At 40.5% G+C, this 23,585-nt stretch overlaps 2 protein-coding genes across 2 annotated transcripts in view; both read right to left on the bottom strand.

Annotated features, from left to right (window-relative positions):
* Positions 1-1,542, bottom strand: part of LOC145987762 (inactive pancreatic lipase-related protein 1-like) — a 44,718-nt gene extending 43,176 nt beyond the window's left edge. Inside the window, exon 1 of the mRNA XM_083122436.1 lies at positions 1,448-1,542. Coding sequence (XP_082978562.1) covers positions 1,448-1,490 — 43 coding nt within the window. The 5' untranslated portion in view covers positions 1,491-1,542. The remainder of the gene's footprint in view (positions 1-1,447) is intronic.
* A 4,287-nt stretch (positions 1,543-5,829) lies between these two features.
* The window catches only part of LOC145988327 (pancreatic lipase-related protein 2-like), a 73,021-nt gene continuing 55,265 nt past the window's right edge, over positions 5,830-23,585 (bottom strand). Inside the window, exons 2-8 of the mRNA XM_083123193.1 lie at positions 20,655-21,120; positions 15,267-15,396; positions 13,998-14,146; positions 13,512-13,754; positions 9,165-9,350; positions 8,356-8,521; positions 5,830-5,963 (exon numbers count right to left, since the gene is read on the bottom strand). Coding sequence (XP_082979319.1) covers positions 5,876-5,963; positions 8,356-8,521; positions 9,165-9,350; positions 13,512-13,754; positions 13,998-14,146; positions 15,267-15,396; positions 20,655-20,706 — 1,014 coding nt within the window. The 5' untranslated portion in view covers positions 20,707-21,120 and the 3' untranslated portion in view covers positions 5,830-5,875. The remainder of the gene's footprint in view (positions 5,964-8,355; positions 8,522-9,164; positions 9,351-13,511; positions 13,755-13,997; positions 14,147-15,266; positions 15,397-20,654; positions 21,121-23,585) is intronic.

Genomic DNA, 23,585 nt, shown 5'->3' on the forward strand with positions numbered 1-23,585 from the left:
AAACTTGCCATTCTCAATAATTTTCATGAGACTTTTCCCGTTTCAATGTGCACTGTAGATAATGACGATTTATTTTGTTCCTGAGCAGCATTGGGCATTCTGGGTAGCATAGTGATAAAAATGTCGCCTTGCCTAGTTATTAGGGCATTCCAGGCTCTCTTCCTAGGCGGGACACTTAAATGTGTAAACCTAGTCCTGATTGGTCCTTCCGAGAAAAAGTTCACATTTGTTTCACTTCTGTCACCCACGTTAACTAAACTAGCTAACTCCATAGCGTTCCTGTTATCCTCCGTGGTTATCACAGCGTGCTACGACGCCAGTGGTCTCGGGTTCGAATCCATGGCATGGGTGTTCTTTGTGATGTCTCTCAATCAATTAAATCATATCATCATTCATCCTCATCGTCGCGATTACCCAAAAATGGTTGCCCCCTTTCCGCTACTTTTGCCCCCGCACTATGCTAAACCTTATCTACAAAGGGAAATATACTGTCTATCCCCCCAGTTTTGGTCCCTGCCCCCCCCCTGGTTTTGGAACCCAATCGCATCCACTGTAGAGAGGCAATGTAGTATAACGGTGTTCCTAAAATCGAAGATAGGTATATTGTTGCATGATATGCCATTCATCCATTTCCCCATGTCCTGGACAAATTTACTTTCACTATCCCATATCTGCAATCACACCAACCAGATATCTACTCGATTACTTATTGATAAGTAATGTATTTTATTTGTAGTAATTGCAAAGTAAATCCATTATTGACAATTAAGATCCTGTGCTGCGTGGTTGCACATATTCAGGATAGAAACACTTTTCCTAGGGTTCGTAGGTTCGAAACTAGACGTCAGAGAGAAAAGGCTTATTAAGAAAATGTGGTTTACCTTAGTAGCGTTAATGCAGTGACGTGTCCAATGGGGGGTTGGCGGGGGTCCTTTGCTCAGTATTAAAAAAAAATAAAATAACGTTAAAGGCAAGGAAAAGATCTCAAAATGAGGACTGACAAATAAAAAAGTATACGAAAATCCTGGTCACGAAACTGCAAGATGGATCTAGAATGAACAACTCGAGCCTCTTGTGGGCCTTCCCGATGGCGCAGTGGTAGCGTCGTCGCCTTGTAATCAACGGGTTCCGGGTTCGATACACGGTGGAGGCACATCGTGGATCGGATCCCACTTTAAACTGTAGGTCCAGGACCGATTAGCCTTACTGTGCATAAAGTGGACTTAAAACACCAACTTAAACCAAACTTGAGGCTCTGGCAAATATATATGCAGGATAAAATCCCGTTTTTCTAGGGTTCGTAGAGTCTGAACGAGACGTCAGACAGAAAAATGTGCAGATGTTGTAATGAAAGAGAGGAAAAAAGAGAGTATTCAAACGGTGCTCGGCTACGTGCAATGCTTCCCGTAGCGAAAGTGAGTTAAACTAAACAGAGGAGGCCACTTACCGCGCCACAAGACAAGAAAACAGACGAGCAGCGCCGCTCGCATAGTGACCACGACGTCATCCGGACGATCTCCACAACAACCTCCGTAGCTGTTTTCTCCGTGTGTACTGAGCAGGTGAGAACTCTGGTGGCGTGCCTTTTCGATTTCACGCTCAGCCGGTCGTGGAGACGGCTCCGAAGGTGCGTTTTATCAACATTTCCATATCTGCGGCATTTTCCATTCGAGCCGTGCGAGAGACGGGTTGTTTTCTTTTCAAAAGGCTGCAGTTACGCAAATGCGACTCTTTCGCTTCGGGTCTTTATGGCTGAAGTTCAGTTTTGTTTGTTGTTTTAAGTGTACTTTATGCACATAATAGCTAATCTGGATTGGATCTACAATTTAAAAGGGTATCCGAACCACTGTGCCATGTGCCTCCACCGGGTATCGAACCCGGGACGCCTTGATTACAGTTTCTTTCTTCAACATCTTCTCCTTGGGGTGTATGGGGTGACCCTTTCTGAAGATACCCAGATGTCAATCGCAATTACGCCGACCTCCGTGGCGGAGTGGTTAGTGCAAAGCGCTACATTGTCAGAGGTCCCGGGTTCGAATCCAGGTTCGGACATGGAGGTGTGTTTGTCGCAATGAGAAAATTGAAAAAATTGAAAATTGAGGAAAAAAGTGAAAAACGGGGGACACTACCGCTTAGGGGAATTCCATTAAATAAAGGAAATAGTGGTTAACACAACACGCTAAGACGCCAGGGGTACCAGGTTCGAATCTCGGTCTTGGTATGGATGTTCTTTGTCATTGCCTCTTCATCAATTTCATCATATCACCATTCATCCTCATCTTTGCTGTTAGCAGAAAGGGGCAGAAGAGCGAAGTAAAATAAACCAAATCAACAACAACAACCTCACTTCCACGTAGTACATCCTGAACTGCATTTTGCACACTAACGGGGCTATGGCGCATGGACCTGCAGCCAGAATAATCCTCTGTGGAGTTTGTGTTTTGTGCTATGTGTATTTGTGATAGTAACTTTATCTATATTATCCTATCACCATTCTCCCTCATCTTTGCTATCATCCAAAATTGACTTAAACGCGAAGTAGAATAAATCATTCATTCATTCACCATCTTCTTCTCCTTCGCATTCTTCATCTTCTCCTCTTTCATCATCATCAACGTTCTTCTCCTTCGCAATCACCGCCTTCTTCATGAACGTTTCAATCAAATGGACGAAGGGACAAACACAGCGTGAAATAGTCCATTAGCCACCTTCACGTTACGAGAAATCAGAGATTCGAATCCTAGTTAAGGCATTGACATGTCATTACATTTGTCCCATCATCCATGAGTAAGTTCACCGCGACCAGAACATCCCATCCTGGTAGTTCTACCAATTGCCGCAGTTGGCGTTACTTTCAGAATTCTAAAACGTTATTTAAAATAAACTTAAAATGTTTTGAAAATTACCTAATTAGTTGCTCGAGATATTAAACGTGCGTCAAGTCCTTTTCGCACCGATGTTCTTAACACCTGGACACAGAGCTGCCTCAAAACTGGACTGGTGTAATTTGGCGTGGGGCACTCAAATCAGGTTACTTAAAGCTGCTAAAACAGGACTAAAATTCGACGCATTTAAAATTTCTTATATTTGATAGATGGTTTCAAAATAGATACCAATTTAATGCTTTGAAAATGTGTCAGATTTGTTTATTACGTAACATCCCGGATTCGTTACACGGTGGAGGCACTTAGTGGTTCGTATCCCACTTTAAACTAAAAAACTATCTGCACAAAACAAAAACTAGAAAATAAATTGTCAAGTGTAAAAAAATTTCATGTTCAACCACATACGAAAGTAAAGGGAATAATTTATCCCAGGTCGGAGTTCACATCTGTAGCATCTAACCAACATAATTATGAATCGCAACATATTTTTTCAGACCCGTATGATAAAATAACAGAAGTAGAGGAAAGAGAAAGGCAGAATTTCAAATCTCATTACATATGATTCTGGGTTCGAGTCCCGTGCAGGCATGACTTTCTTGTTCTTTCCATTTATCTGCTTTATTTCATCATACATCGTCGTTATGGTTTAACTGCAGGGGAAGAATAATGACAAGAACAAACATAACAAGTCGATAAGGGAGGTGTCAAGAAGAAACAAGACTTGGCAGTGTTTCAGTCTCTCGGTTTCTCGAATTGAAAATTGCTCTCCCGTTCACGGTCTTGACTAGTTAAATATAGAAATCGAAAACGAATGTGAAGATACATATATTTCATATATTCCGGTGTTGTAGGAGATTTCGTGAGATATGAAATAAGTACTCTACGATCGTGTTTATTTTTATATTTTTGTTTCCCGTTCGCTGATCGCGACGATAAGGACGAGTTACCATTACATGAAATTAATGACGAAATACTCAAACACCCGTGACAAGGACGGTACTCAAACCCGGGAACTTTTGTGACGAGATCGTAATGTCCACCACTTAATGAGCTGGTCCACAGAGCCTGCTTAATGTTTTGTAAGGTAATTCGTAATAACTGTCAATATCCCATATTCATTATCATTTGTTTCATAATTTATCTTATTGTTGTGATTAACCTGAAGTCGAAGAATTATTTGAAATTCGAAAATGCAAGATTGAATGTCTTTGATGTCACTTCGTGCCAAATTATATGACGTGATATTATGATATGTTTATATTAATAATACAATATGCCTAGTTATTCCATTGATTGATCTCAATTGAGCAAACAAATTAAGGTATAATGTCCACTCCTGCTCGACCTACATGGTTAGCACAGCGCGCTACGACGGTTCAAATCTCGGCTTGGGCATGGGTTTTCTTATTGAGTGTCCCTTCAGCAATTTCATCATATCATGACTCATCATCTTCATCGTCGCTATTTGCCAAAAGTGAAATAATAGCGATAATAAATAACAAACATACAATCAAAACGAACATCTCCACCGATGTAATACTATACAGTACCAAATTCCCACTTTATTACTGCATCTTACGTAATTTTACAGCATCTCAATTGTTTTCCGATTCGATAACAATTAGAAAGTTGTCTTGTGTAGTTGATTGTGCATTGTTTCGTTGTTTGGATTGTTTAATTAACTTCGCATTAATTAGTTTTAGACCAATCGTGACAGAGGGAAGCGAGAGCACAAAGACAGGGAAGGAGACAAGGGAGAGACCACGGCTCTCCTTAAAGGTAGCATTCCGTGAATACGACTGAAGTGACTGCAGAATATTATGGATAAAATTTGCTTTGCTTTTTCCTAAATTCCTGTTTGTTATTTACTTCGCTTTTATTCTACCACTCGCGTTAATCGTATCGGTGAGGAAGAATTTAGACGATGACATAAAAAATGGATGCCTCTCGCACGGTTCGAACCTGTGACCACAACATATTGTCTTACTTTTAAAATTTACGCGAAATATGGTTTGTCACGTAGAAATTTTCAGTCGTCTCTCTCTCTCTCAAGGCGTTCCATTGCCTCTCCGATGGCGTAGTGGTAACGTCTTCGCCATGTAACCAAAGGCTTCCGAATTCAATACCACATAGAGGAACATATGATTCGGATTCCACTTTAATCTGTAGGTCCAGTGCATAAACTGGACTTATACAATTAGCGTGTGATGAGAACCATCATTTCAGAGAACCTTCTTGACAATGACTCTAGTATCACTTGAAATAATATTTCCTTACGAGTAGCTGTTGTAAAGAAACCAGTTCCTGAAATTTTCTTCTGGAGGCCTCGTAGCACCCAGCTGTTTGTTGTGGCTGGGGCATGAGTCATGTGACTCATGCTATCATTGCTCAAACCATCCCGAGAACTCAGATCCACCAGACAAACTTAAGCGAAAATTTTGTTATTTGGGTTGCATAAAGAACAGGTTTTAAGACCTTACGAAATTCTAGGTCCCGTGGCCAGGTAATTCTTTCTCTGACTGTACATGGGGATACATCCCCTATGTGCTGCCCTTACCATAACAGATGGAGGAGTTCAACGCAAGACTCGAGAAGCGGCTGATTACCCTGCTTAGTTACACGTGTCTCATACATCAAATCTTTGTGATATTATGTGGTAGCAATAAATTTGTCGTGTTTATTTTCAAAGTAACTATCAGTTACACAATTTTGTATTCCTTGTACAGTAAATTAATGAAATTGTTATGGGTATGCGCTGTATTATCATGCTGGAGAAAATAAGACCTTCAACGCAACGTCACTTGTGTTTGTTGAATGTGACAGTCCCACCTGTATGAATTCCACCTTACCCAACGGCCATGTTAAATCCACCTGCATGCGTGATAAAAAAACACACATTTTAGTTATTGATAAAATAATTTATTACATTTTTGTATACAGTAAAGGCATTTGGAAAACACCATATTTAGATGTCTTTCGATAAATAATTCTCACAGCCTGACTCTTGCGTATATAGTTTTGTTTCCCAGAGCGTAGGGCGGAGAGCTAGCTGTAGACAGGAAGTAGGTTCCCTTTGCGCTGAAAACGGAAATTAATAATCAATAATCTATACTGTTCTGTTTCAAGTGTTAAATTCCGCTCTGAGGTCAGAACCTGAAGCACCAGGCTGTCCTCCCACAGAGACCTACACACAGAACCCAAAATATATCTATTGACACAAATATATTGATTCCAGGATACTTTAATCAGCTGCTGCTCAACGCGATGCACTAAAAGTTACAATTTCTATAAAAATGCATCAGTTGAGATCAGACACGTTCGTCTATTTTTTTTTATTTAGCCTAGTGAAATTCCCAGTACAGCATAAGCCATTTTAATTCGGAATGAAACAACAATAATAAAACAGTAAATCAAAATAAAACAATACGACAGTGGTTCCCAAAGTGAAATGTTCCAATATTTTCAATGAAATTCAATAAATGATATTATTGTTCCAAATATGTGCTTATTTAGTACTTGTCTCAGATCACAATTGATATGTTTGTCATTTTTATCAATAGATGTCAGGGCAATGCAGTTTGCATTAGGGACTCCAGTTTACATTGCCAATGCGTACTCTCGAACCCAGGAGAGTGACTCGATCAGTGTGCGAGACAATGTGGCGGAGCATATTGTTTCATTCCGTCCACCACTTTGCATTACAGCAAATTTGTATAAACATGTATGCGTAATTTTTGTTATAATGAATATAGCATTGTTTCATATCAGTGTCATTTCATTAAACATCCGAGTTGAATCAACCCTATGGAATACAACATTATGGTTCTTCACTCCACAGGCAAGGGTTTGTGCTACAACGCGACATTAGACAAACTCAGCTCAGTCCAACAGACATACACATTTTGGTCTACAGTGCCGAAACAGTACTTTTTACATGTAAACCGTTTCTGAGTTAAAAAAATATATTTGTTTATTAATATAGACGGTGTTAAAGGCGGAGCTACTGCGGAGCATGCGCACTCGTCTGGTCCCCCTCGAGCATCCGGTTACGCTTACGATGCTATGGACGTTAATATCAGAAGGAAAAGTGGAGATTCTTTTACAAGGAAACAGGGTGTCAGCTATGTAGCATATGGTTGCACAGTTCGATCGGGAACAAATTTATCGAGTCAAGTATCACTTCGTAGGTTTCCGAAGGACGTAGAGAGACGAAACCTGTTGATACAAGCAGAACGAGACAGGATTGGTACTCGGAAAGGATTTTTACGACTTGCATTTTGTTACAAGCATGGTGATCGTTTATCTGCGTATTGTGTTGTGGTGAAAAGCACGCCTCTTAGTGAGGCCCATTTAGTCTATAAATAAGCATTTACCGCTCATGGGAAATCAAGTCTCAGGCGGCACAATACACGCCATTGGGAATCTGAGCGACACGGGCAGCTTGTCGTGTCGCTTCGGTTCGAAAAATTTCATTGATCTCTGAGGATTCATTGATCAACAGCCCCTTTACTCTAAAGGAAACAATTCATCTTGCATACGATTACAACAGAGCTAGGCGACACGATGTATGGTTTTGAGAAAACAACAGTCCAGTCCAAGCGACACGTGCATTTTCTTGTGGTGAATTGGTTCGAAAGGAAGCTTTCAGACTGCAGCGATACGTGTCTCTTGGAAACCAACATTAAAAAAAATAAACAACACCTTCCGAACGACAAATTGCATGTGTCTCTTTGCCATGGCTGTCAGTGAATTGAAATGAAACATAAAAATGAGTACTAGTTTCTTCTGGATTATGAATAAAACCTGAAAGATTTCTCTAACTCACTGTAAAATAGTCTCAGCTGACCACAGAAGGAGAGAGAAAGAGTAATATGAAGAGAAATGTAGAGAGAACCAGAACCAGGAAAAGGAAAAAAAGATGAAAGAAATAGAGAAGAGAAAGAGATAGTTATATCGAGAAACTGATGAAGAAGAATGAAAGGAAGCTATATAGAAGCAGAGGAAAAACGAAAGAGAGATGAAATTAAACAGAGGAAGAAAGAAGAGAAGATATAGAGAAGTAGAGGAAAGAACGAAAGAGAGCTACAGAGGAAGAGAGAGAACATAGGAAAAACGTAAGAGAGCTACAGAGAAACAGAGGAAGAAAGAAAGGAAGATAGAGAAGCATAGGAAAAATGAAAGAGAGATACAGAGAAAAAGAAAGAAGAAAAGAAGAGATAGAGAAGCATAGAAAGAACAAAAGAATAAAATGGCGAAATAGAGGAAGAATGAAAAAAGGATACGGATGAGAGTGAAAGAAAAGAGCGAACACAGAGAAGCACATGAATAATGAAAGAAAAGAACAAAATTAGAACAGAAAGAAATTTCGAGCTTTGGAGAGCTAATATCAGTCTCTGGGAAGAGGTTCACATCAGCTTGGATTTTTCAACGGTAATTTTACGACGACTTGTATTTTCTCCTGAGGCTTTACCTAGGCGGGCAGTGTTCTCCCATAGGAACAAGAGGCACCTCGGAGGAACAGGTGCCTATCTGGTACGAGATCCAACCGCTGCACAGACGGGACCAGAATCCAAGCTCCGTGTTGATGGATTCTGCAAAGTAGCTCACGGAGCGGTGGTGATCGCAGGCGCTGGGATCTGAAAGACATAAGATTATGTTTTGTTTTCGTGATATTTTTCTGCGTATTTAAGTCGTTTAGCTGGGTGCATGCTCTCCCTCCGTTTCATTCTGTCTCAATTTCTCACTCTTTTCTGTTTCTCCCCCTCTCTACATTATTTTTCATCTTTCTCACTATGTCTCTTCTTATCTCGATCTTTCCTCTGTCTGCCTCTTTGTTTCCTTCTCTTTCACATTCGTTCTCTTCCTTTCTCTCTCTCGCTCCCTCTCTTTTTCTATTATTTTTGCTCTGCCTTCCTCCATCCATCCCTTTCTTTCCCACCTCTCTCTCTATCTCTATTTCATCTTGTAATCTTTCTATTTCTTTCTCTCTGTCATCTTCCCTTACTACCTTTATTTTTCTCCTTTTTTCTTCTCTCTCTTTCTCTCCCTCTATCTCTCTTTCTCCGAGTATTTCTCTTTCTCTACTAGTGTCGTTCTCTTTCCCCTCCCACTTTCTATATTTCTCTATGCCTCGTGCTCTTTTTCGTCTTCCAGTCTCTCTCTCTCTCTCTCTCTCTACCTTTCATCCAGCCTCCCTCCCTCTTTTCTCTGTCTCTTTCTTTCTGCCTCACACCTTACTTGTTCTCTCTTGAGTTGCCCGGAAGTACAGTACAAACTTACTGGTCTCCGCCTCGCAGCCCGTCTGTCCGCTTCCCCCGTTGACGTAGAAGTCCGCGTGTCCGCTCGCCTCGAACTTCCCCTGTCGGAAAGCGTCTGTGTGGATGACGTCAACGAACTCTGCATCCGACGCGTCCAGCTTCTGGGAATTGGAGAGGCCGAAGAACAGCGGCAGGGCAGGGTCCAGACCTACGAACGGAAAATTATTCGTCTATTATGCAGACAACTAGGCTCAAGGAGAGTAAAATAAGCACTAAAAGTTAAGGTTAGGCTACTAATGGCGAGATACACTGGTGAAAACAATTAAAGGGACAAATGGTTTTTAATGCAAAAACAAAAGATAACAACGAAATAACGCCAAACGTGGCCACAATATCATCCCAGAACAAAACAATAGATGAGAAAACAAACATGGGTACAACCGCCACCCATGAAAACCAAAAATGCCAAATGTCCAGCACAGCAGCTGACCGACGCTCTGTCAGTGAGGCCAAAAAACATGTCTAATAGGGCGTATGATCGCCCCGTACAGCAATACAACTCTGGCATCGCCGATGCATACTGTGTACGAGGGTCCTTAGCAATTCCTGTGGCAACCGCACCCACTCTTGCACTAAGGCACACTTGAGCTCAGCGATGGTTGTTGGAGCTGATTGGAGAGTTGCAATTGAGCGTCTAAGGGCGTCCCATACGTGTTCTATGGGATTAAGGTCAGGGGACATCGCAGGCCACGGCAATCGTTGAATATCCTCTGATTGAAGGTATTCATCCACCAACTGCGCCCTATGTGGACGGGCGTTGTCGTCCATAAACATGAACTGCGGTCCATATGCTCCGCGGAAAAGTCGCACGTAGGGTGCAAGGATCTCGTCCCTGTATCACTGACCTGTCAGAGAACCTCTATCGAACACATGAAGGTCCGTACGTCCGTCTGCCATGATGCCCGCCCACACCATCACACCCCCTCCGCCATAGTGGTCCTTTTCGACAATGCTTGAGGGTCGATATCGACTCCCCGTTTCTCGCCAGATGAGAACACGTCTTGAGTCGCTGTCCAGACTGAATCGTTACTCATCACTGAAGAGAATGCACCCCCAATCATTATCCGTCAAATACAGGTGTTCTCTGCTCCATGATAACCGGGCCCTTTTGTGCTGCACAGACAAAGGGATGCACACTACAGGGCACCTCGCGTACAACCCACCTTCATGCGGTCCCTGGGCGACTGTTATGCGTGAAATTGATGTCCCTGTTGCATTATACAGGTTTCGAGACAGCTGTGTTGCTGTCGCGGACCTATCCCTCTTGGCGAGAAGTCGCAAATAACGGTCTTCAGCCGGCGTTGTAGCTCTTTTGCGGCCTTGACCACGTCGGCGGACCACTGTTCCTGTCTCTGTGAACTGTTTCCACAGCGTGGACACCACATTTCTCGGAACCCCGAGGTCTCTACAACAGGTTGCCTGTGATTGGCCTGCCTCGAGTCTTCCAACTATCCTCCATCTTGTGGCATCATCTAAACGATGCCGACTTGCCATACTAACGATGGGTAAACACAGAAATTCAAAACACACGGATTGCCCAATGCTACGGTGTTTCACAACGTACTGCGGCTCCGATCCACGCCGAGCAACTGGGTACCTCTACACACACGCGATCACAGCGCCACCGCCGTACGACGTCATCGACAACTGCGTGGCACGGTTTGTGCGCAACGCACGTAGCTATCGTCTGCTCCCTTCTTTGCTTCTCGCCGTTCCATATTTTTCTTTTCTTTTAACAAATACCATTTGTCCCTTTAATTGTTTTCACCAGTGTATATACCCTGAAAGGCTGAAAACCACGCAGAAGTATGGTTAGTGTAGTGTACCCCTACCAAGGCCCATGACGCACTCCCCCCAAAAAGGTAGAACATTTCCTCCCCGTTTATGCCGAATTAATTACTCAAATTATTTTTGTCAGACAAGATTTGCGGAAAAATATAATACCAGAGGCGCAACCACGAATTTTTGTCCGGGGGGGGGGGGGTAAGTACCAGGATAAACGTACCAATAATAATAATAATAACATTAATAATGGCTTTATTATTATTATTATTATTATTTATGATTATAATAACGTCTTTGAATGAAGCACACAAACTGTATTTTTGAATGGCAGAAACTGAATGATAAATGCATTCCGAGGATACATGTGTAACTTTCATGTAACACACATGCAACATGGAGCGTCATAAAATAGAAAATACATATGCAACAAGCTAACTCTAAATTGTGTACGTATTCAAAGTTTATTCAATACAAATATACAAAACATATTATTTAAATACATTACATTACAGAAAACAAGTAGAATGCCAGCGAGGCGAGCAAGAAAATTTTTAGATCCAATTTTTGCAGTTGAATTGCATGCAATAGAAAACAATATGATTTAATAAGGCGCAAATAATATCACGGGGCGCCAATGCATTCCCTCTTTCACAACTTTTTTTTTCATTTAGATCATTCGGCGCCCATGGCCGACTCCCGCCACCCCAAGCTACAGCTCTGAACTTGACGAAAACGACAAAAGCAGATATTGCGAGCGAAGTAGGCAAGATAATTTTACATAATGAATTTTTATTTGCATAAAATTTGAAATCGAAACGGTAATTGCTCCTCTGTACCCCCCTGCAGGTGCCCTTGGCCGTCAATGTTTGTCCCTCCTTGCTATCCTAGAATTGACTTCCTTCGAAGATGGGGGGGGGGCATTGACCCTTGCCCCCCCTGTGGTTGCGTCACTGTGTAAATACAGACATATTTAAGCAATATATGTTTACTTTAGATACTTGAGGCTCACTGCCATTGTTAGTCAACCTTATTCTGCACAGTTTGTCTGCTCGACTAACCTTGTATTAATGCGAATACCACCCCCCCCCCCCAATCCAAACCGATTCTAGAGGCATAAGAGGTGGTGTTTCATTTCAACCCTATCGCCGCGATCACAAAGACTAAAAATCAATAACAAGTGAATCAAACGATACGATCTCCCCCTTTTTTTGTGTGTAGATATATATAATTGGTATAAATTTTGTCGCCCCCTGTGGGCACCCCTGGTTCTACGAAGCTACAGATGCGTGCTGATGTACATGTCATCATTCATCTTGTTATTTTGGTGGATAAAGTAACCAAATACAAATATCTTTTTTTTTGTAGCTTTTCTTCCGATTTTGTCTAAGCAGGACGATTGAGGGGAGGCAATGATGGTTAGGTGAAATTGATGAAACACTAACAAAGAACATCCATTTCCAGGCCAGGACTCGAACCCGGAACTTTTGGTAGCGAGGCAGTGACTATACCACTCAATATGAGGTGGCTAAATAGACGGTAGAAAACATGGAAATCATGTTCTGAAATGGAAACAAATGACAGAAAATTGACCCAAGAAATGGATGGAAGGAAACACCCAGACGAGAAAGAGAATTGTCATTGAAAGAGGAAGAATGTGTTCCGAATAAAAGTCATATGTGCTGAATGCGGAAAAAGGAATATTCACTAGACCAGACTTGAACAACTAGCGTGCTTTGTGAAGCGCTCCGTGCGGTGCGAGCTTCTCGCCTGCACACTCCAACTCAAGTCCAGAAAGTAACAGAGGAGTGGGGGAGCCTCTTGTATTAAGAGGTAAAAAAATACTGCGGGGGAAGATGCCGCCCTTTTCACGGAACCCCCTTCCCGTTTCTCTCGTAATTATTACAATGCCACTCTGCACTGTCACTCTCGAATCAGATGACGAGAGGTTTTCCACTGCATGAACGCGACCAACGAAGCCTCCTGCCTCGATCACTACATTCTTTCCGCCCCTCTTACAACGTTAAAGTACCGCTGCTCGCTCTGCAGTCCACACATATATACGAGAGCGCCCTTTCACAAATACGTCGGATTAACAAAGCCTACACTAAATGGAGAAAATAACCGCTGAAAGGAGGTTAATTATGTACTGAAAATTGAGATATAGTTATTGAAGGATTGAGAATATTCATTGAAAATGGACGGGAAGGGAATATGTATAGAACGAAAGGAATACGCAATGAAGAAAGGAATATGTAAAGAAGGAATGAGATATCCCAACTAAAGCGAAGAAATGTGAAAATTTAAATTCACCTTATCTTCTTTTCGTGCAGTTGATTTCCAGAAAAGCTACTAGATGTCGCTAGGGATTTAACTCTAGATGAACTCAACTACTTAGTTCATTTATTAAGTAAACAGCTCCGACACAGACACACTTGTTTTAATTACGGTAACTGCATTATATTAACTAAGTGAGAAGTGTAATTTCGATACAAGTAAGCTATTATTTGAAAACAGCGTTCAGTACCTGTGATCCTGTCGATGCGAGCTTCCTCCATATAATTGGACGCCGACCCTGCAACGTGAGCTCCAACGCTGAAGCCGACGAGGTGGATGTCTTCGGCTCCGTAGCTCCTGAGGAACCCAACGAGCTGCGCCACACACTTACCCACATGCTGGACGTTGTACACCGCCACGGGATAGCAGGGCCCCTGAGAGAGCTTGCTCCAGTCCACCATCAGAATGTTGTAGCTGCCACGTTTCAGGTACTCTGTTGAAACGATATGACGGTTATCATTGTAGCCTGAGATGAGCCAAATCCTTCGGGAGGGGTTTCGACAGGGAAGAATACAAGAAATGATGAGACAGTATGTTGAGGACAAACATATTGACAGCATAGAAACTTGAATATGACAACGGAATTGTGTTGTGACGGGTAAATTTGTAGTTGAGACTGGAAGCGAGTACTCACTACCCAGAACTTGCGCAACTAATCTATTAGCTATTAACTCACCTTGTTTAATGTCCACCAGATAACTGAGGGTAACGTTGGAGTTGTATCCATGGATGATTACCTTCGTCGGATCTTCTGGATTGAAGAAGGAAGCTGAAAGACTTTCATTGTCCCCTACCAAAATTCTTTGGAAAATACTTGGATTAGCTCTGAAATGTAAGATAAATATATACACTCTGCAAAGGGTACATGCATTGAGGTTACTAGGTATTACATATTGTCTAAGGAAAGACAATCAATAATTGTATACCAACTATTAACAATTAGATCTGGAAGTCCAAGGATAAGCAATCAAGCGTCTTGAAGGCTCGACTGGACGAATGGGCGATTTTTTTCAAATTTTCCTCTCCATTCGAAAAACCTTTTGGATATTTCAAAATATGAAAATTTACATACGCTTAGAATTCCTTCTAGGGCATTGAAGTGAATTTTAGTGTAGTTTTCTTTCACTATTGTCTAGATATTATCAATAGTTTAATAGACTTACGTAATCACGAAACTATTGATAATATTTATACAACAGTGAAAGAAGACAATGCTCTAGAAGGAATTCTAAGCGTATGTAATTTTTCATATTTTGAAATTTTTCGAATGGAGAGGGAAATTTGAAAAAAATTCGCCCATTCGCATGCCAAAGTTCCAGCCGAGCATTAACGTCTGAAATTAAGGTATCACCTCGTTTGACGTCTAAGGTTAAGTGATCGTCCCACCCCTTTGAAGGTCTAGGAGAACTAATCTCTATTCCTAGCTCGTTCTTATTCTTAATGTGGAGAATAATTGTTATATTGTACACGTAAACTTAATAACTAGAAAATACAGACAAGTTTTGACAAGCACTCTGACCGACAGCGTAGATTGTTAGTTGACCACCACCTTGCCTTCAAGGATTTTGGGTTCGATCATACACCAGAAAGTCGTCGTTTCATCACCATTCATCCTCATCGTAGAGATTAACCTAATAGTTTTAGGAAAGCGAGTTAAATATCCAAAATACAAATACAAGTTTGCTTAACAAATCATGAATTTAATTTTTGGAAGTTTACCCAGTAAGGTACACGAAGGAGACCACAAACAATTAAATTAATTAGTAAAATATTCTTAAGTAAGATCAACCATATTTTCTTTTCTCTGTATAGCAAGCAGTTTTGTTCTAATTTTTGCCAACGTGTATTACTTCAGTACGAGGCGTGCTACAATGTTGCCATCCTCGGATTTGATTTAATCCAGACATCCAAAATGCGACTTCAATATGTTCTGAGGCGAACTCACCTCGTGAAGAGAATGAACTGGACGCTTCCATCTGAACAAGGGGCGGAGTACACCAGCTTACAGGGCCCCACCTGGAAGTAGTACTGGCCAATGTCTAAGATAGTCCTGTTCACTATCAGCCTGTCGAAACCTACGGAGAGAGTCTGTCAGAGGGATTTCATCTAAAGTTTTAACTTATGATCAAACTGCGAACTTTTTACTCATTACAACCAGTGACAGCGACAAAAAAAAAAAAACAACAAAAAAAAACAGTGATTGGGGAGGCAGAAGGGCGTCTATATTTTCTGAGGGGGCCAGCCACATTTAATATACCACTAAATACAATACATTTAAGATAATAGAGCATTCATTTATTTATCGAGATTTTCTTCTTGATTGCTTGAGGAAAAGGAGGGTTCCGCCCCCTTCCTCCCTCTGTCGACTTCACCGAGGAGCCTCTTCTGATTTGTAATCGTTAAAATAAATCATGATAACATGAAAAATTATTGATGTCTGTTAATATGTAGCTTTCCACCGTTAATTTTGACCAATATCCATCCATATAAAGGAAACTGATTTATTTACTCTCTCTCTCTTACAACCTCGTTGTTCCCCATTACTACTTTCTCCCATCTCTCTCCCTCTCTCTCTATCTATCTATCTCTCTCTCTCTCTCTCTCTCTCTCTCTCTCTCTCTCTCTCTGCATCTCTCTTTCAACGTATATCTTCAACTATCTTCTTCATTTCTTACTTTCTCTCTCTGTCTCTCATTTTTCTGTCTCTGCCTTCCCCTATCTTTGTCTCTCTTACCTATTCTCTTTGTCTTTGTACTTCTATTTTACCTCTTCTCTTCTCTGTACCGCCCCCATTCTCTCCCTGTATCACATTATCTTTCACCATATATCTTCCCCCTCTCTCACTTTCAAAGGGATAATTGATTTGTTGAGCTATCCAGCCTAGCTATATGTCTGTTGGGAGTGGGCAGAATGGAGGGGGGGGGGGGGAGCTGCACGGTTACAGCAATCTTACTTGTCTCATTCTCAACCACGGTGTTGCCAGTGGCTGGGCTTGCTGAGCAATGATGACTTCCCGAGTGAGTCCTTCACTCCCTCATTGTTTGATTTGATTTGATTTTGTTTATTTTACTTCGCTTTTTGTGCCAATTTTGGCTAATTTGCGAAGATGGGGATGAGTGATGATATGATGAAATTGATGAATGGACACTCACAAACATACATGCCCAGGCCAGGATTCGAACCCGGGACCCCTGGCGTTGTAGCGCGATGTGCCTCCCTCATTGTCTCTCCATTTCCCTCCTGCCTTATTCTATCTATTGGGTCGGTGCATAAGTTCGTAGTGTTTTGTTATGGGTTGGCAACACTGCGTTGCCAAGAGTTTCGTGTCCGTTATTCCATTGTTATTATTTTTTTTTGTAGTTTTGTGTTCGTGAAAACACAGTGTATTCTAATTCTGAGCACATTTTGTCTATTTTGTGGACGAAACAAGATGGTGTGTCACTTGGACAAAGTTGAACATTTCCGGCATATTCTGCTCTTCGAGTTTAATTGAGTTTAACCGAGGATTAAGTGCAGCTGTAGGAAGTATTTCCTAATGAAGCTGCTCTTGAAACTTGGCTAACTGATTTCTTCAACTCAAAATCAATTTGTGCTGTGTACGGGGCTAATGCTAAGCTATAGGCATCGAACTCCTCCCCAACGTTGGCACGTTGTTATTGACAATGGATGCGACTACATTACTGACTGAGTGATTGTTGTTGTGACTGTGTATTGTTAAACTACAATAACAATGTGTCATCTTATCACCTGTGTACTTGTGTTAATTCATTATTGTATTCCTGTTAACGTATGTTATAAAACCTTGCGAACTTATGCAACGACCAAGGACGTATTTAGGGGGGTCCAGGGGGTCCGGCCTTCCTCCCCCCGAATGGCTTACCAAGTACTAAAAGTAAATAATGAAAATATGCTCGTTTAGCATTTGTTGTATAACCGATGGTTAGTAATTTTCTCTGAGCTTATTGAAAGTCAAGGATTATATTTTGATCATACAGCTTTGAATGACATTACAAAGATTTATACACACTACTACTCATAATAATGTGTAATAAATATTAATCAGAAACTTTACTTTTCTCCAACTGCATCTAACATTGTTTTCATTCTTCGATAAATATTCAATTCTTCATGTATTTGACATTAATTTCATTGCCAGAGCACTTGAGCACTTGATTTTGCATGAATTATTCCGATCTCAACTACAGGTAAGCTAGATAATGAATATGCGCTGTTATATTTATATTCATATATCGTCTTTTTACCTACTCATGTAATAATAGGGTCCCGGGTTCAATACCCGGTGGAGGCACAGTGGTTTGGATCGCACTTTAAACTGTAAGTCCAGTCCCGATTAGCCTTACCGTGCATAAAGTGGACTTAAAACACCAACTCTAACTCAAACCCATGTAATAATAATACAATATTAATGTATATATTGTAATTAGTATTAATTTGAATTAATGTAATTATTTTAATTCAAACATTATTATTATTATTGAGACACTTAATTCGGACATGTGACACGAGATATGTCTCTAAATACGTGCCTGGCACCGACCCAATATCTATAAATGCGCGCGCGCGTGTGTGTGTGTGTGTATATAGAGGGAGAGACAGAGAAAGGAAATGACTAAATCTAGAATAAGACAATAACTCAAAATATCAAGGAAACAACATTAAAATATACATGTATGGAAAATAATATTTCATACAAGGTACTGTATCCTCCCCACACGCAAAATTAAGATTTTCAAAAAATGGTAAAGTTGTCAGTTTCCAAATATTGGTTTAAGTAAGGGCTATTAATAGAAGTGTCATAGGAAGTAATGGAATATTAAGAAAGACATACTAAACACATGTTTCTGAAGGAACCCTTTTAGCACCATGTGTCACTTTGAAAATAAATTAAGAATTTTCCTTAAAAATTAATATTTTAAAAAATGCCAGAAATGTGTTTTTAAAACGGGTGTCTAATGAAAAAATAACTACATAAACATTAATACTGGATTAATGTGTGTATAGCGTAAAACTGAATTAAAGTAGTATTTTATGAAGAGCGAGATTAGTGTTTACAATTAAAGTAAACCTCTTTTATGCAAGAACTATATTAATATACTTGGGTTTGTAAACCCCATACATTCTGATCAATATGTACGATCTTAATTTCATCTAATCGTCATTTTTCCCACGAGTAGTTTCTTCTGAGGTTTCGAGAAATCAAAATGATTATGTCTCTTATTACAAACAGTAGCCAGGCCTATATTTGGTTTGCACTTCAGAGTTTCACTGTTAACCCATATTTAGAGCGCACCAGGCCCGTACCCAAGACATGAATTAATTTGAACGTATAAAAGCCTACAAAAATTACGTTGATGGTTTTTCAAATTTTACATGAATTTCGATTTTGTCCTTGCACAAATGAATAGGTTGTTTCTGGACAGAGGCAGGCTATAGATGTCTGCACTCTGCAATATTGGGCTATTTTAGTTCTACAGCCATTGATGCAAGGCTATCAGGCGTTCCGATTTAGTCGGGACAGTCCATTCCTTTTAATCCATGTCCCGACCTTTTTGCCTCGGCTCGGTCACAAATGTTTCACATAATTGGAATAGAAGGGAATTTTCTATACTTTTTACATTATGGAAGAAAGGTTCCTCAATGACTGCAATACAAAACCAACTATATAAGGAGCATTTAGCTCTCCACCCACACCGAAGGTCTGTGATCCCTTTTCGCCACCAATGAGCAGAAGGATAAAAAAAAAAACTTTGTTTTCTTTCTCCGACATCAGGGTTTTTCTGCAACTCATGTCCATTCTGCCACTTAATGGCTTAGGGTTAATTAATATTATGTAAATGGAGAATCCACTTCACAGCAGAATCGTTGCTAGATTTTGGGGGCAAAAAATTGCCTGAAGTATAATACTTTTAACATATATTGTTATTTGTCCAAAACACTCAAATTAAGTACATTATTATTAACGCAAATCTGTCAATCAGAATTTGTTTTTCTGCAACTTTTCTTCTTTTCTACTTGTAATTATCTTGAACATAAATACACAGTGAACAGACAACTTTCACAGTGTGCAGAAGACATCAAGGCCAAAAAAATTGATGCTACAAACTGTTGAAAATGGCATTTTTCTATCCCACATGTATGCAACCCCATTTAATAGCTTCTTTTAATAGCATTTATTTTTACTGTTGAATAAGATTCTAGAAGCGAAAAGACACCATAGAAACAATATTACGCCAGCAGTCACACTGCCAGGGTGAAGTCACGTAGCCGTTCCCTTCAGATAATTTATTTACAGAGTTCGCACTGACTCCAAAGTCCTGGGCAACCGGAAGAGTCAGGAAAACAAGGCTAGGACTGAGGTCATTCGAAAGAAATGATTTTTTCTTGGCAGAATTTGTAATCGGAAACATGTTTCGTTTTATCTTCCCAACAATCTTCTTTTTTGGGTAATATTGGTTATAAAAAGGTTCTTTCATTTATTTTCAAAAATGTTCAACAAAAGTGATTCATTTAATTAACTTACAAAGTTGAAATGTAACTCTTATTTTATAGCATATTAAATCATTACACAGTTATGTAAAATACCTGGAAAATTCAGGAACTTTGCAAAATGGACGAGAACCCTCATCTATCAACCCCACACACATACCTATGTTGCTTTTCGTAGGCTATTTGAATTGTTTGCATTATGCACACATGTAGTCTGCACCTACCATACAATTTTTTTTTCGCTCTCTGACAAACAAATGTCAGTGTCAACTGCAAATATTTGTCACGTGGTTGCATACATATGGGTTAGAAAATGCTGTTCTTCAACATTTCGTAACAAAATGAACCCACCCTCTCCTATACACCCCCCCCCACACACACACACACACACACACACACACACATATATATATATATATATATATATATATATATACACACACACACACACACACACACACACACATACAGTGTATTACATGAGATAAAATTTATTTAAAATTCGCCTATGGGTCTGGGCTCCCCCTCAAAAAAAATCCTGGGTACGGACCTGGAGCGTACGTTATGACTCCGTCACGTAAACGACTGTAAACGCATTGTAATCGGCCCATTTCGACTTCCCCAAAGCCTTTGACTGAGTGGAACTACGCTAAACATGTGCTCAAGGACGTTGAGTGCTCACAACAAAAGCTTCTGGATTTCGAAGCACTTGTGCTTGTTACTTCATCAATTTAATATAATCATCATCATCTTCATGGCCGCCATAAGCCTAACGAGCCCAGAAATTATACTAGAGTACAAAATGTAAAAAGGAAAACTAACTTACCAGTGACCAGATTGCTCGTGAGGTTGAGGAAGGTCGCCACCAAAGTAGCCATCCCGCTTCCACAACAATGGACGCAAGAAGATTGCAATAATCACCTCACCGAATGAGGCATGCCTACAGGCTGCGGAATCGAGATGTGTCCTTTTTTAGTACCGGTTTCCGCATGGAGGATCCTCATCTTTCATGCACTGTGCAGTCTCAAGGATTCGTGTCCGGCGCATTACGATCTACCAAAAGAACATTGGCTGGAATGCGGCCGACCTAGTGCCCCGGGTGGACGGCCCTCTTGAACGGTCAATTTGCGTCAAAGGTACGGGACCTGAAGGTCAAAACCAGCTCCTTCGCTGCGGCGGAAGTGTTAGTGAACCAGCTCTCGAGCGTTTATTAGCCTTGTAAATGAACGCCTAGCCGCCAGCCGGCGCTCACGATTTCTTCAAAGGTGTAACAAGGGAGAACAGTCAGAGATCTTAAAAAGAAGCAAGATAAACAGACAGTGCCGGTTTTCCTGATCGATTAACTACTGGAATAACCCGGACAGTTTTGAAACCAGCCGCTTTTCTGGAAGGGGGACGGGTTCCCGATGGCGCAGTGGTAGCGTCGTCACCTTGTAATCGACCGATACCCGTGGAAGCCAGTGGCGGATCCAGAGATTACTGTTGGGAGGGGCGAATTTCACTGTTTTATATGAACAATACATGGTTCTTTTTGCAGAAGACAGCTTAGATTAGCTTTTTTAAGGGGTCCAGAGCGGAATAGATGGTTATTATGTTATACATTGGCGTAGCAACATATTGCGGGGCCGGGCGAGATCAGAATGCAAATCCCCGGTCCGTTCTTTAAAATTTACATCTCAAAGTGTATAGGGTAACTTCGGTGAATAACGCCACCAATTGGTCATTTCGTTCTAGAACTCATACATTTTTATTGTTAGGAACATGAAATTTACATGTATAGGAGAATGAACTTTCCTCTATTGTGTAATAATAAAATATTGATTGCACTGTTATAATGAAAGCAATAAAATACTAAATTCTGTGTTAATGCACAATGGCGTTATTTCCAGACCTGTCGGGTAATAACGCCATGTTCTTAATTACAAGTAAAACATTCAAATTTTCTTTACTAAAGAGTACTAGGAAAAATAATTACTGTAGGGTAAGTTATTAGAAAGAGCATGAATAGTTGGCACGTGCATTTGAGTATGGCAGCCACACACACACACACATTCGTGGTGCTACTCATCGCTGTCAGAGATCATTGCACAACCCTCGTCACACAATGTGCACAGGTCACAGTTGCCTCAAGTCAGCTACTGACCATTTGGCCCGTATATTTCTACATTTCCTCGCCATCTGAAAGAGGAAATTAACCGAGAATAAATATCTGTACGCCTCGAAAGTAACTGAGCAAGGATAAATCTATTTTCGAAATCAACATTTCCTTAAACTTGAGTTTAAATTGAGTGGCGTTATTCCCCGACACGATGATGGCGTTATTTCCCGAAACAACAGATTGCAGTTTAACCAACTCTTCTAAACTTACGACACACTTCATTCACTTACGTAATAAACGTATTGTGTACGTACAGCTTTGTTAACATTTAAAATCTAATCGGGCTACACACAAATTGGCTATGAAAACTTACTTCATAACACACCTACATTTTCATGAAGTGACATGGAAAATCTCAGGAATTATTGTTATTACTGTAATTTTACTGTGGCAACCTGGCCAAGTTCACCCCAGCAGCATAACAACAGTGGACGCTGAGTAAACGTAGGACCTTCTCGACCCTACGTTTCCAGAGCTGACGAACTCGTAAAGCTCGGAAAACGTCATGTACTATCACACCTAGTACGAGGACCACCAACGCAGAGGCAGGCCCATTGTCCTAGACGGAACTTCCACGACGTCTCCTACCAGACGGTAGGAAAAATCCGTATCGGGAGAGATCCTACAGTTCTTCTTGCCATCCAAATAACAAGAATCCATGAGATATAGGGTGGAACGTAACGTGTAAAGTGTTTTAATTTTTTTTTTTAAAAAAAAATGCCTTAGTCAGCAACTATAGTGTGTTTAATATGGAAACAAGACGTAATCGTGTTACAACAAGAATCCAAGTTACTTCAGGAAATCCTGTGTGTTATATTTTGTTAGCACAATATATAACACACAGGATATAAATAGTAGATAAAGTAGCAGACAAAGAGAATAACTAGCATTCATTCTGAAATCTAATATATCAAGCTGGATACAGCAGCGGTGATGGGAATCTATGAGTTCACTAGGCGCCATCTAACTGAAATCTGGTTGGCAGGGTTTGGCAATCTAAGACCTGATGGCCACAGGGTTTATCTATTTTACAGACAAACCCTTTTGCCTATATAGCATTAGTAAGGGTCCCGGGTTCGAGTGCCGGCCTGGGAATGGGTGTTCTTTGTCAATATCCAATCATCTTCATCTTCGTTAGTAGCCAAAAGTGGCAGAAAAGTGGAGTAAAATAAGCCAAATCAATGTAGCATTAATAACATAAACACACCGAAGTAGTATAAAATGTGATATTACTGGAACACAAAAAGTATGACCCCTCTCAGATTGGTTTTGGCTACACTTAAAACTATGTCAAGATGCTTATACGAGATTGCCTACAGTGTGCTACTCTGTCGAATCCAAGAATTTAGTAAAAAAGCCCTCGGGGATCTCTTGTAAAAAGTATGACCCCCCTCAGATTGATTTGGCTACACGTACAAAAGCTGCATTTGTCAGATTGTTGTCCATAGGATCGTAAAAAATATGGCCCTCTTGACATTGTTTTGACTACACTTAAAACTAGGCCAAGATGCTCATATGAGCTTATTGCCTTTAGTGTAATACTCTGTAAAGTGTGCTTAAATACTTGACAGTCAGTTCAGAGTATTAATATGTTAACCC

Source organism: Lepisma saccharinum, chromosome 5 (assembly GCF_977018435.1).
Source record: "Lepisma saccharinum chromosome 5, izLepSacc3.1, whole genome shotgun sequence".
In the NCBI taxonomy this organism is placed as follows: Eukaryota; Metazoa; Arthropoda; class Insecta; order Zygentoma; family Lepismatidae; genus Lepisma; species Lepisma saccharinum.